General features: G+C 37.4%; 2 protein-coding genes across 3 annotated transcripts in view; one reads left to right on the top strand and one right to left on the bottom strand.

Annotated features, from left to right (window-relative positions):
- The first annotated feature begins 8 nt into the window (after positions 1 to 8).
- LOC145493341 (intraflagellar transport protein 46 homolog) lies at positions 9 to 9,211 on the top strand. Of its 2 annotated transcripts, none has more exons than XM_081472792.1 (14): positions 9 to 70; positions 828 to 942; positions 1,746 to 1,819; positions 1,966 to 2,156; positions 2,581 to 2,655; positions 3,225 to 3,318; positions 3,980 to 4,061; positions 4,505 to 4,557; positions 4,737 to 4,804; positions 6,024 to 6,068; positions 6,549 to 6,615; positions 7,174 to 7,234; positions 7,374 to 7,459; positions 7,881 to 9,211. In XM_081472792.1, exons 1-14 carry the CDS (start codon positions 41 to 43, stop codon positions 8,022 to 8,024), a joined length of 1,185 nt encoding a protein of 394 aa, XP_081328918.1. In that variant the 5' UTR covers positions 9 to 40; the 3' UTR covers positions 8,025 to 9,211. The 2 variants fall into 2 exon arrangements, with proteins under 2 accessions (XP_081328918.1, XP_081328919.1); XM_081472793.1 differs by having other exon boundaries at positions 828 to 930; positions 1,749 to 1,819.
- Positions 9,212 to 9,311: 100 nt separating this feature from the next.
- The window catches only part of LOC145493371 (dynein regulatory complex protein 12-like), a 4,766-nt gene continuing 1,604 nt past the window's right edge, over positions 9,312 to 12,473 (bottom strand). The window contains exons 4-6 of the mRNA XM_081472832.1: positions 11,800 to 11,892; positions 10,831 to 10,961; positions 9,312 to 10,076 (exon numbers count right to left, since the gene is read on the bottom strand). Of these exons, the coding sequence (XP_081328958.1) occupies positions 9,948 to 10,076; positions 10,831 to 10,961; positions 11,800 to 11,892 (353 nt within the window). The 3' untranslated portion in view covers positions 9,312 to 9,947. The remainder of the gene's footprint in view (positions 10,077 to 10,830; positions 10,962 to 11,799; positions 11,893 to 12,473) is intronic.

Genomic DNA, 12,473 nt, shown 5'->3' on the forward strand with positions numbered 1-12,473 from the left:
GACGTCATGTAAGTTGTACACCTGGTGGGTTGTTTCGTTCATGGCTGACTCCGATGACGAGCGAAGAAAGGTAAACTGAGCAGTATTTAACGATTTTCTCTCTAAATTATGATGTTTCAAAGCTTTAAAATGATCTTTAATCTTTTTAATGTTACTTTGAAACATTTTGGTCAAGGAATGGCACCTTACAAGTTCGAATCGTATCAGCGAAGTCGAAATGCGTTATCTGAGTCGAGATCATATTTCGTTGTCCTTGGATACAAGCGAAACGTTTGATAATTTTTCTCGGGATATCAGATGATCATCCTTTTGTTCGCTAGTGTTAGCAAAGATTTTGAAGGTTTCTGTATGAAATGCATGCGGGCTCGTCTTGGATTTCAATTGTAAATACAGGTCTGACAGCAGGCTGTTGCCGCCTCTGAACTGTACATGTCTGTGTTTAGCACATAATGTAATTAATCTGGTTGCTTACTCAAACTGTTTTAAAACAAAATTCAAAGTAAATTTAAAGTAAATTCGTGACAACTTGGCCATATTCGTTAGCCACAGTATCGTATACTCTTTCCCACAGCAACAAATTTAAAATTGTCCACTTTTAATTATTGAGCATGTACATGTACATAGGAGGGTGGTAAAGGTTTTCTTTAGCCAGGAGCTTATCATCAACTTTGCTTTTCAGACTTCCCATGTAACTGCATCAAAGATCATGAGTTGCATTTTGTAGTCTGTGTTGCAGTGGTAAAACTTTTCGTGAAAGCTGTTACAGTGAGGTGTTTACCAATATTTTTGTAACAATGCCTTTTGATCTCACAATATATAATTTGCAGCTTGTCGTTAATCAACCATATGATGAGACTCTTGAAGTAAATGACGACGAAGAAGTAGCCAGCACCTTTTCACCAAGCCCTAGACCTACTGGCGGCAAACCAGGTGGATATAATCCAGATGATTAAAGATCAAATGACATATGTAGCTTATTTTATTTAAGTTAAGGAATATACATGGGTTATTGACAAAGCCTGAGGTCAAAATGGCTGGATATTGGTCAAGTTCTTTTTTTTTTTTTTTTTGCGTGTTTATGGATTTAGGCGAGTTTAAGGTCCTTAAACTCCCCAAAAAAGAACAAGGCCAATATCCAGCCATCTTGACCAAACAAGCTTGGTAAATAAAGGATTCATTACATGGCTTTCGGTTAAATTTTTCTAGTAGGACAAAGTGGGTTGTCCTCAGTGGGCAAGATAGCAGCATCTTGCCCGCTTTGTAGCCAATCACAGTGTAGAATTTGGTTCATCTTGTCCGTTCACTGAGCTACGTGTAGCCATATAAATAAAGCATAGTTATAACTGTCAGTTTGTCCTTGGACACGTTCATCTACACCAGTGCTGGTTGGTTATCGGACATTGTCTGAACAAATCCTGTAATAATTTGATTAATGTTACAGACAAGTATGTTTGGACATCAATTACCCAAGTGTTAAAATGACTTAGCGTTTTGTCACAAAGATCTTGTTTACAGATCATGTTTGCCTTGAAACATTTTAAAAATCATAACTCATGGATCTGCTTAATATGTAGTCTCCACACTTGCATAACACATGAAAAAAACATGCTTGGAAATTACAAAAAAAATGTTAATTTATACGTCCCAGCAATTTTTGAATATCTCTGCCCAAAATAGATGTCCTGCTAATTGAGAAAAATATACTTCCTGCACTGTGCACTGTAATCACGTTTCTCTTTTGGCCACAGGAATTGGATCTATCTCCATGACTGACCAAAGTGATGATGAGTTTGACCATGATAACCTAGCAGAAAGTAAGGTGGGTATTTCAGGACTGCTTGAACCCCATTTCATTATCGGAAAATATGGCGCCCCACTATTTACTATTTTTAGTAGCAAGTTGGTGCTAAATCTATATAAAATGTACAAATTTATTTTGGCCAGTTCATTTTTTGATCTCTGTAGGAGGCTCCTGGGGGCTATTCTCGGCCACAAGAACTGCAGGGGCTCAAGGAGCGACCTGGGAGACCAACTGGCCAAGAACTGGAAAGTCAACAAACTAATGATGATGAAGATGAAGATGATAATGATGATCAGAGTGACAGTTCCGATGATGATGATGAAGATGATGATGCACATGGAACTGCACTGGTGGGGTATGTCCATTATTTTTAGGTACCAACCTTGTATGAGGGAATAAATACAATCAATAACATTGACTAATGGTTTAATTAATTAACATAAAAATCCAATTTGGGACCCAGTGCACTTGAAATTTAATTTTTACAGCTTCAGAGAGGATGCTTACAGTATTTTGTGTTTTATCATGGTCTCTCTGAAGTGTCCAAACAATAAATGATGCACTTAGTTAAATCCTCTTTGGCTTATTCATGATATTGACTCCTCTCCCCCTAAAAATTGATAAGGGGTCTTTACTTACAGGGGGTGTTAAATCTCATTATTATTAGTTAATGTTGTTATGGTGGATACAGTATATAAATTACAAAACATCATGCTCATTAATGGGCATGTGTTTGCTGTTTTATGTACTTGCTGCTGTTATCTCTTTTTCACATCCAGTGCTTATGACCCAGCTGACTATGAACACCTTCCAGTGAGTCAAGAAATCAAGGAACTCTTCCAGTACATTACAAGGTATGTTTTATTTTTTACAATGCCACTTGTCTCTAACCTTTCTGCATGACTTTAGTACACAAAAGATCAGGGTTGTCGCTAAGTGCCAGCTGCAAAATTCACTGGCTGAGAAAGAATGGATTGCTGGTTGGATTTTGGTGGGCGATCACTTGGTAAAGGACAACGAATGGTTGTTAGGTTACCAATGTACGATAATTCGATATCTGAACCATATTGAACCATCTAAACGAAAAGTTTGGAGTCAATTCCTGACTACCTTGAGTATCGGTGCTACTCTATCCAGTAAAGTAATTGAAATAAAATCTTGTTTTGAGCACTTGTTTATCGTTTTCTTTCCATGCACTGCATCCGCCATCTCGTAAATGTGAAGCTTGGTAGCATGGCATTCAAGGTGTTCCAAAAGAATAAGGACAGAAATTTTTTTCCAGGTCTCTCTCGAAAAATGGTGACCGGCTCATAAAAATCTTAGCTGGGAGACTATTTTCTTAGCTACAACCCTGATAGATAGTATTTTTCTTATTGCCCTGATTGATAATATTTAAGTTAAACATTTGCACTGTTTATCACAGGTACACTCCGCAAACAATTGATTTGGAGCATAAAATGAAGCCGTTTAATCCTGATTTCATCCCTGCTGTTGGAGACATTGATGCATTCTTGAAGGTAAGACGTCAAATAATCAATGGTCACCGGATACAAATGTTTTGGTCACTGTTAGTAAATTTATTAAAGGAAAATGAATACTCACTTTAGCTTGCATGGCAAGCATACTTTCCATATAAGGGAAGAGATTCTTGGCTGCTGGTTGTGTGAAAATTGGGGTGAGAGTAAAAATAGATGGAGAGAGGGGCAGTGGTGCACGGCAATAATGGGGAAAAAGATCTTTTGTTCGTACGAGAACACTTGCTATGCAGACTGTGCAGGCTAACTCACTTTTCACGACTTTGTCTGGTTACACAAGAAAAAGTTAAGCCTATTCTTGGACAAAAAGAGCTGTTTTGTATAGTAGGTTTGTCAATTAAAGGTTCCAAGCATTAATACTGGATCTTGGCAAAGATTGGGTTGAAAAGTTTCAGACCAACACAGATTTCAATAAAAATATCAAAATACCAACTTAAGATCTTGGGGTGGGTGAGTTGGTAATGCACAGTCATGCAATCATGGTGGACACAACAAAACAACTACCTGCCCAGGGTCACATGACCTGTTCCTAGGCCCCAGTAATGCTTGAGGAAAACATTTTCTACTTATTTCATTTCACTTAGCTAGTGGAATTTATTTACACCTCTTGTCCAGCTTTAACTTTTTTATGACTTTCCTGCAGGTGACACGACCAGATGGTAAACCTGAGACTCTGGGATTGGTCGTTCTTGATGAACCAATGGCTAAACAGTCTGATCCTACAGGTACACTGTACACATTGTCTTGGACCAGGATTTACACAAGAAAATAATACTACATATACTTGTACATACTTGGTGATCTATGACTATACTGTAACTTCGAAAAGTGGAAGCTTGCCTCCGAATTGACCAGGGACATTGTGCTGTGTTCATGGGAAAGACACTTTCTTCTCACAGTGCATCTCTCCACCCAGGTGTATATATGGGTACCGGCAAATGCTGGGAGAATAACCCTGTGATGGACCAGTGTCCTAGTCAGTTGGAGGTAGAAATACTCCTAGTCACTTCATGCTACAGAAACCGGAGATAAGTACCATTCTGATGGGCCACTTGGTTTGTATGCGGACTTTACCTGTCCCCTCTCTTGTAAACAAGGATATATATTCTCTAAAAACACAAGTTGTTTTCTGATAAAAAAAATTACTAATTTTAATTTTACATTTCAGTTCTGGATCTACAGCTTAGAACCATCTCCAAACAGACAAACTTGAAAGCCATGGTAAATATCCCAGAACATACAGTATAAGCATTAAAATGTCGTAAAACTAAAGAAAATTAACTGTGTTATCTTTTGAAACCCACGTGACTCAATCATGACAATGGAAGTTCTAGAGCCCCATTTTTATTCTGTTTCTAATTGTAATATTCATTGAACGTGTCTCTTTTTCCATGCTGCAGACTGTGCGGAGCATTGAAGATCCTGAAAAGAATCCTAAAGCTGTTGATAACTGGATAGATAGTATCAGGTAATGAATCATTCTTTTTGTGTGACGGTGCCTGGTGGTTGCTGCTCACAGGATTGTCATGGACACCCTTTGCACTCAGTTCTTTTTGCATTCGGGCTCCAACATCCTTTCAGGTATCATTCCCCAAGCTCATCTATTGTTGATGAGTTTAATCAGGTAATAAATCAATTGTTTAGTGCAAGTGTCCACACATAAGGAACCTTGCCACTGGCAGAGAATACCATTTTTCTCTTTAACCCAATCTATACTCCTTTATCTCCTGCTCAACCATTTACCTCCATCTTACAGACTAGCAATTACCATCTGGCAGACTATGGTGCCATATTAAAAATTTGAAATCTAGGTGATTGCCAATTTTACCTTCTTGACCCCACAAAAATGTTGTTAAAAGTAGAGTTCAACTGATTCAAGCACAAAAGTGCATCAAATATTCCAAAAGTTTCCCTCCAAGATGCCAAAAATCAGCTGAAATAGAAAATGTACAAGTCATGTGCTTTGCACGCTTTCTGTTGTACATACAGTATGTCGGAGATTTAGTGACCCATATGCAAGGGTTTCATTAAGGATGGGGCAACTTGACCGGCTGTAAGGACGGTTGTGCCCAGCTGGTTTGACCATGTAGCTCTGAAAAGTTTTCTTATAAAGAAGTTCAGTTCAAATAGTTTTGCCTGCCTGTGAAAACCTGTTGCCCTCGTGCCAAAAATGTTCATGAAACTGCTGCATATGGGAGAATGGGAAAATTGGTTTGTATCCAGGAGACTCCCAGATAATCCTAGATGATCTGGGGGAGGAGATGTAGGGGGAGTACACTTTAGATATGAAAACTATGTACCTAGTAATTACTTTATGCAGGGGTTTCATTAAGGGCTGGGCACTGGGCAGATTGACTGGTTGTGCTTGCCTGGTTTGACCATCTAAAGGAAAGGTTTTTATTGTAGAGAGGTTCAGTTCAAAAAATTTTGCTCACCTGTGAAAACCAGTTGCTCTGTTGCTGAAAACATTGATGAAACCCCTGAACTTTATGGGTGACTAGGATGCACCATTTTACCAACCAGTCACCTGAGCCACCCTCCCATAAAGAGTTGTTCAATGTGTGGAGACCCACCGGGCCTGTGTCATCATACATGTATGCTGTTCATTATTTTTTATATATTAAACAGCTTTTTAATTAATTACCTGGAAACGTGTTTGACTGTCTTCACGTGCTTCTTTTTAACAGGGAACTTCATCGTCAAAAACCTGCTCCTACAGTTCATTACCAGAGGTAAGAAGAGGACACTGAACAGCTAATAAAAAATTCCTTCCATTATTAAAAGTAAAAGGAATGTCTGGCAGAGATTGGCAGAGATTGGGTTGCTTTGTAAACTGCACACTGGCAATCATAATTATTATGTTTGCTATAACATGTTTCAAATGTAGTTGTTCAAGCCATGACAAAAGGTCAATACAAACATTGCGGATCAAGAATCAAAACCTTGTGCTCTCTCCACAGACAACTGCACATGCACGAACCAGGATTACATCGTGATACTTTGGAAAAATGATTACATAATAAAATCTTCGTAACAATGTATTGAGAATTATGAAATACTCTCCTTATGCTGCATTTAATGAAGAGGCTGGGGTGCGTTTCCATGTAATTTGTGGCTATCACATCATTTGTGATTATGGCTCTCTTTGATTTGATTTTAGTTTGTATTCTTACTGTCTGACAACAGTTTGATTACATTCTCTCTATGGCTAGGAATATGCCAGATGTCGAGTCCCTTATGCAGGAGTGGCCACAAGAATTTGAAGACCTTTTGAACCAGGTTAGCTGTAGTTTATGAAATCTGACTTGTCTGTTACCTTTCAGTGTTCAGTATCAAATCTTTGAGCAGTAAATTCTTGCAACTTATAAACTGCCAGTTTTAAAGCTCAATTTGCTGCAGTGTAGTTAAAGCACTGAAGTATTAAAAGAAAATGTGCTTTTTGAGGTTAGGGGTCAAATCTTTAAGAGTCCATTGCACCGGGATTGTTCTTAAAATCTGCCACAAATTGTCACCAGAATTTGTTTCAAAGATAGCACATGCACTCAGGACGTTAATTACAAAACCTCTTTCCAGCAATGACCTCAATGGCGCATAAGTGATATATGATATGATATATGATATATATTTTCCTTATATTGGTTTCGTTATCGTTTTTCTCATTTTTATTCTGTAAGAGCGTTGAGATTTTTTAATGTAATGCACTAGAAATAAATTATGATTCAAATTGGGACCCTGTAGAAGATCACTATCTGACTTACATCTGTGCCTTACACAATGTATGCAGGTGTGTGTGATAGCACCTTAGACTCTTGAAAACATTCTTTCAATCTTAAAAAGGTTGGACTTCCAACAGCAGATCTGGATGTGGAGTTGAATCAATATGTGGATTTGATCTGTGGTAAGTTGCCACTATTTTATTTGGAAGAATGGAAATCTGGACATTTCTTGTAATAATAATTATTATCAGAGTTGCACTGAGTTGTTCATAGTATAATAATTTTAGTATTTGTTTTTTTTCTCTGCACTTTTGGTGACAGGAATCCTTGACATCCCAGTACACAACAACAGAATCCATGCTCTGCATGTGCTGTTTACCTTATTTTCAGAGTTCAAGAACTCACAGGTATGTACAGAAAGCGTAGCTATATGTATGAACTGATGTCATTATAAATCCGCAGCACCAGGTGTTTAAAAGAAACACCAAATATTTGGCCTGCGTCACAGACAGTCTAAACCACTGGGATTCTGTTGCGCATCCGGCTGCACCAAAGGCCAAATATTTTGCCCCCAAAAAGAATTAATAATCTTCAGTTTGCTTCCAATTCCAAGTGAAAGTTGAAAAATCTTCTTTTTTAAAATTTAATTTCAAAGTTTGTTAAAATTTGAGTGGTCCTTGAATTTTTACAAGCTAATTTTTCACATTCCTCTTAGACTAGTGCATGAGAAAGTAGGATTCTATAAACTGGGACTCAGAATTGGGAGTTTTTGTTCCACCGTTCAATTTTCTTTTTTCTAAATTTAATGTTTTGGTCTGTGTGTTACAGCATTTTCATCAACTTGCCAAAGATAATCAGATGTCAAATGAGTTGAAGTTGGATAATGGTGATGCTGTTGGAGGAATGACAGCAGCAGCTGAACACATGACTCTCAATGGAGGAGATACCCAAACCTTAAACTTTGATTACTGAAATACCATACTCACTGCAGTGTTTTTGTTTGTTTTTGTGTAAAATATATTAATTTATTTTGTCTTTAAAGAGACTTAAGTGTGTAGCTTCACAGTATATTTTAAGGAGTCTTGTAGTATTTTGGCAAACCCATAAGGCAAGTCAAAATACAGATGAGTAAAGGGGTAGTCATGGTGATACTACACACTAAGAAGATGTCTTATAAAAGATCTATTATCCAACAGTTTCTTTTGGCAAAATCATGAAGTTCTTTTTTAGCATATATACATGTAAGACTTTTATGCAGTTGAAAGGAACAGGATGACCATATAAAACCTGTTAAACCGGTTTAGCTCGTGAAGTACAAATATTGTACGAGATGGCTTGTACCGTTTCAATTTGTACTCGCTAGGAAGAGTTGGATGATAAAAGTTGTTACCTGTATTCTTATAGCTACTGAGCACAGAAAAGGTGCTCAATAAAAATTATTAGTCAAGGTTGAGTGTGCTTATCTCATACATACATGTAGCTTTTTGATTAGCTCTCCTTAACTTTTGTAAGACGTGAAAGAGATGGAAAGAATTTTATTTCCTGTTATCTCTTGAACAGCTTCTGTTGTAAAATAATGAAGAGGTGATAGAATCAAAATAGGAGACAAGAAAGGAGACATTTGCAGTGATTCAGTCTATAGTTTTAGAACTTGGGTGGAAGTCTGGTTGAACAAGAAATCTAACTATATGCACAGTGAACTTTCCCTTTTTGTAGGTCAACTTTGGTATAACGATCAAATCTTCTACATGTGTAACAGGACTTCTAAGAGATTTCTCTGAGTTGGCTGCCTGCGTCATTGTATAGAGCTGGCCATTGTGGGCATGTTTTCCTAAGAATGAGTGCTTTCCGACCAGTTTGCAGTTGAAACTAAACAGTTCCATTTTAGAGAGTTGGTTCTGGTGTTAGGTGTGGTCAGGAACACAGTTCTGTTTTGCCTCACATTAGAGCTTCAAGGGTACTGGTAGTTTGGTGATACAAGTTAGAACATAGTCACTACAAGTTCATTGATATTTATTGTAGTTCACTTTGCAAATGTACTGTAAATAGTCAATGTACACTTATTGCGGCCACCTATTATTTATAGAAACTCTGCCTGTAATGTAACATTTTGACATTTTTCTTCAGATCACACAAATAAAGAGAGCATTGCTCACTAAGCTGTTTGTTGTTTGTGCAGTCACTATTTAGTCAATCTATTTTACACTAGTGAATTAAAAATAAATTGTCACAGAACCTGTTAGGTTTGCAGTTTTGTCACTAAAATCTTGCTGGTATTACGTACTTGATTCCACTATGCTATAGTGCACCATGGAAGCAGCAAGGTTATTTTGGTATTTTGTGTGAGCATAATTTGCACTGACTTAAATTTTCTGCAAGATTTTTTAGACTTGAATGCATTTGCCATGACTTATATGTGACTAAAATGAGATGACCAAATCAGTGCAGTGCTAAATCTCAGTCCTCCAGCCCTTTAGTTTACTGCAGGTACAAGGAATAAGTGACTAGTTACACCATTACCAGGTACACCCAAATTTGCAATTAGCCAATCAGAAGGCAATTTTACTGTCCTGATAGCCTGTGATAGCAAGTCACTGACCTGATATGGCTATGATATCGTGGTCATTCTGCAGAATTTGCGTATGGTAATTACCTACAGTAATCACGCCTTTTTGGTACTCCTCAATGGCATTCCATTGAAGCTCATTTGATCTTGCCATGGGTATTTTGGCTCCACTACCTTATTCCAAAATACAATCCATGGCTTGACTAAAAGACTTGTTGTCTCCCTATGCAAATGAGAGTTCTCTCATACAGGAGGTGCTCTGTTTTAGGATAGCTTGTACTGTCTGTGTGCATACCATTTGTCACTACTAACATTCACAGTATTATATATTAGATTTCCAGTGGATTCAAGCCAAATTCCAAAAGGAGTTGTTTATTTCTCTCCTGGATGTCAGATGACTCTGTCTCCCAGCGTACCCTGGCATCCTCGACCTTGCTGGCCATTCGATCAAAGGCATCCTGTGATTAGGGCAAAAAAACATCTCTGAATGAATGGTTTGATAATTTGCAGATTTGGTCACCCCTGACATATTGACTGGTCACCACTTATGAGGAAAAATATTGTTATTGGGCAAAATGCCAAAAAAATCTATTTCCTTTTTTCAAAGAAAATGTACTGCACATGCAGTGGGTAAGGGTGTTTCTATTACGGTCCTCAACTAGACTATTAAGTTTTTGTATTCTCAATATTGGACTGGAACAAGCTTTCAACTGAGGCTAAGTCTTTTCAAATGTAAATGAAATTCATCTCTTTTTAATGATATTCCACATGAGTCTCCACTGCAAGCTACAATAGTTCCAGTCCAAAAGCAAGAATACAAATATGGCCTATTGGTGATACACGTACAGTATGGTCATGTATACAAGTCATTATTTTGCTTCTCTGAACGGTTAAAAAATCTGTCGCTTGTAATTTTTTCAGACCCAAAAAAGACTGTGGAATAAACCCCAGTACTTCAAAAAATCCATCCCAATTGTTAACCTCATAAACAGATGTTCCTTCAGCTTGTCACACGTCTGCCCAAGTGTTGCAGAGGAGTGCATGTTGAGTGAAAAGAATGTCTACACAGAAAGGTACCCAGTGGTGTATCTTACACAATGTTTTAAAATATGTACCTATTGGTGCATTGTATCTTTGTTTGCACAGGCCTATGAAGTTTTACATAGCAGATTTTACTTTGAATCACCAACCTCTTTAATTAAACATACTTACATGAAGTACACTTTCATATGCTGATTCCATGTGATCGATTTTAAACTGCAGTTCTGCAATTATTTCATCTTTTTCTCTTCTGATATCATCTCTCTCCTTTCGAGTCTTTTTCAGTTCCTCTTCTGTAGAAGCTACATATGCAAGTTATGAATAAAAATATTTTTTATAGAAATGGTAAACATTGGTGCATCGTAAATTTTTCACTGAATAATGATATTCAAACATGAAAAATAGCAAAAAATAATTAGAAATTACATAATTATATGCAACAAGAGAAACATGATTGGTCATTTCTGAGTTACCATGTGACCAGGGCTGTCATTAAGTTTTAATTCACCTGTAGCCTTGATCTTCACACCTGTAGCAAACTTGTTACATTATGGGTAAATTGTATCAACTACAGGTCAGTTCAGCTGTAACATCAGGGGTCCATCAAACATACTCAGCCATAACAGGTGTTATGGGTTACAGCCCTTATTGATAACCCTGGTGCCTCAGTGAACATTTCAAAGTGAGTCCTCAGGCAAAACCTTTCATATGAAAATGAGTTTGATTTACATGAAAATGAAGCTGCGGGTTGAGAGCATTTTGTGTGGTTTCACACGAAGACTCGCTTTGGCACAGGCAAAAGGCAACTCGGAAGTGGCCTATTAAAATCATATGAAAATTATGACAGTCAACTAAGACAGCTGAGAGGGTCAATAACTTTAATCAAAATGTTTTATGGCCATTCCCATATTTTCTTGCACTGGACCAGGTTTTAAGTTTTTATTGAAAGCTCTTTCTCTGAGTCAAAAAGTATTAACCACTTTCTCAGATTGAACCATACTGGAATGTAGCAGCGCTCCATCTTTTCCATACAGACCTAAGTTGCAGTATTCAATCAGTTCTGCCAAGACATAGCGCTAATACAGTTTTAGCAACATATTATCTTTATTTAAAAGTTAAGCCAACTGAAAAGATACCCACCTAACTGTTCTCTGAGCTTATTTACAGTTTGTTCCAGCATGTGAATTCTAAGTGCCATCTCAGACTGCATTGTTTTGTATTGGCGCGTCAAATCTGCATGCAAAGAAAGTAAAATGATTATTATTTACCCAAGTCAATGGGTAATTCTAATAAGCACATTATTAAAAAAAAACAAAACAAAACAAATATCCGAAGCCTGTTACAGTGAATGTACACCAAGAATGCTTACCAGCGATGCAGTTCCAAGTTTGAATGAAAGTATCAATGAATCGCAGGATTGGACCAAGAAAAGCATGGATTTGCAGTTTTACATACCCCTATTCACTCCTTTCTATCAAGGTTTTGAAAACAATTTTCACCGACCTTGCATTGTGTGAATTATCAAATAAGCCAAATCCACCTTTAAAATTAGCTTCAACTTCTTTTGCAGACCACCAATAGTCTTTTTTACATTATCGCTCTCTTTGTGTTTTCCATGGAATTTTGAACGTGTGGCATTTGACTTGACCAACAAATCCAACAAAATTCCCTCACTTTTCACTGACTTTAACAAGAACTAAGATTTTCCCTGACTTTTTGCAAAATTCCCCGGCTGTTCCCTGACCTTGAAAAATTTTTGTTTTTCCCTGACTTTTCACTAACCGTGGCAACCCTGAGTAAATAGATCATGTGAG

The sequence above is a fragment of the Orbicella franksi genome, chromosome 7 (assembly GCF_964199315.1).
Source record: "Orbicella franksi chromosome 7, jaOrbFran1.1, whole genome shotgun sequence".
Classification (NCBI taxonomy): Eukaryota; Metazoa; Cnidaria; class Anthozoa; order Scleractinia; family Merulinidae; genus Orbicella; species Orbicella franksi.

Excerpts from the sequence above, each read along its gene's own strand:
- LOC145493341 (XM_081472792.1), top strand. The coding sequence starts at position 41 with ATGGCTGACTCCGATGACGAGCGAAGAAAG. Across the intron at positions 4,062-4,504 it reads TAAACAGTCTGATCCTACAG|TTCTGGATCTACAGCTTAGA; the intron begins GTACACTGTACA and ends TTTACATTTCAG. Across the intron at positions 6,616-7,173 it reads TTGAAGACCTTTTGAACCAG|GTTGGACTTCCAACAGCAGA; the intron begins GTTAGCTGTAGT and ends AATCTTAAAAAG.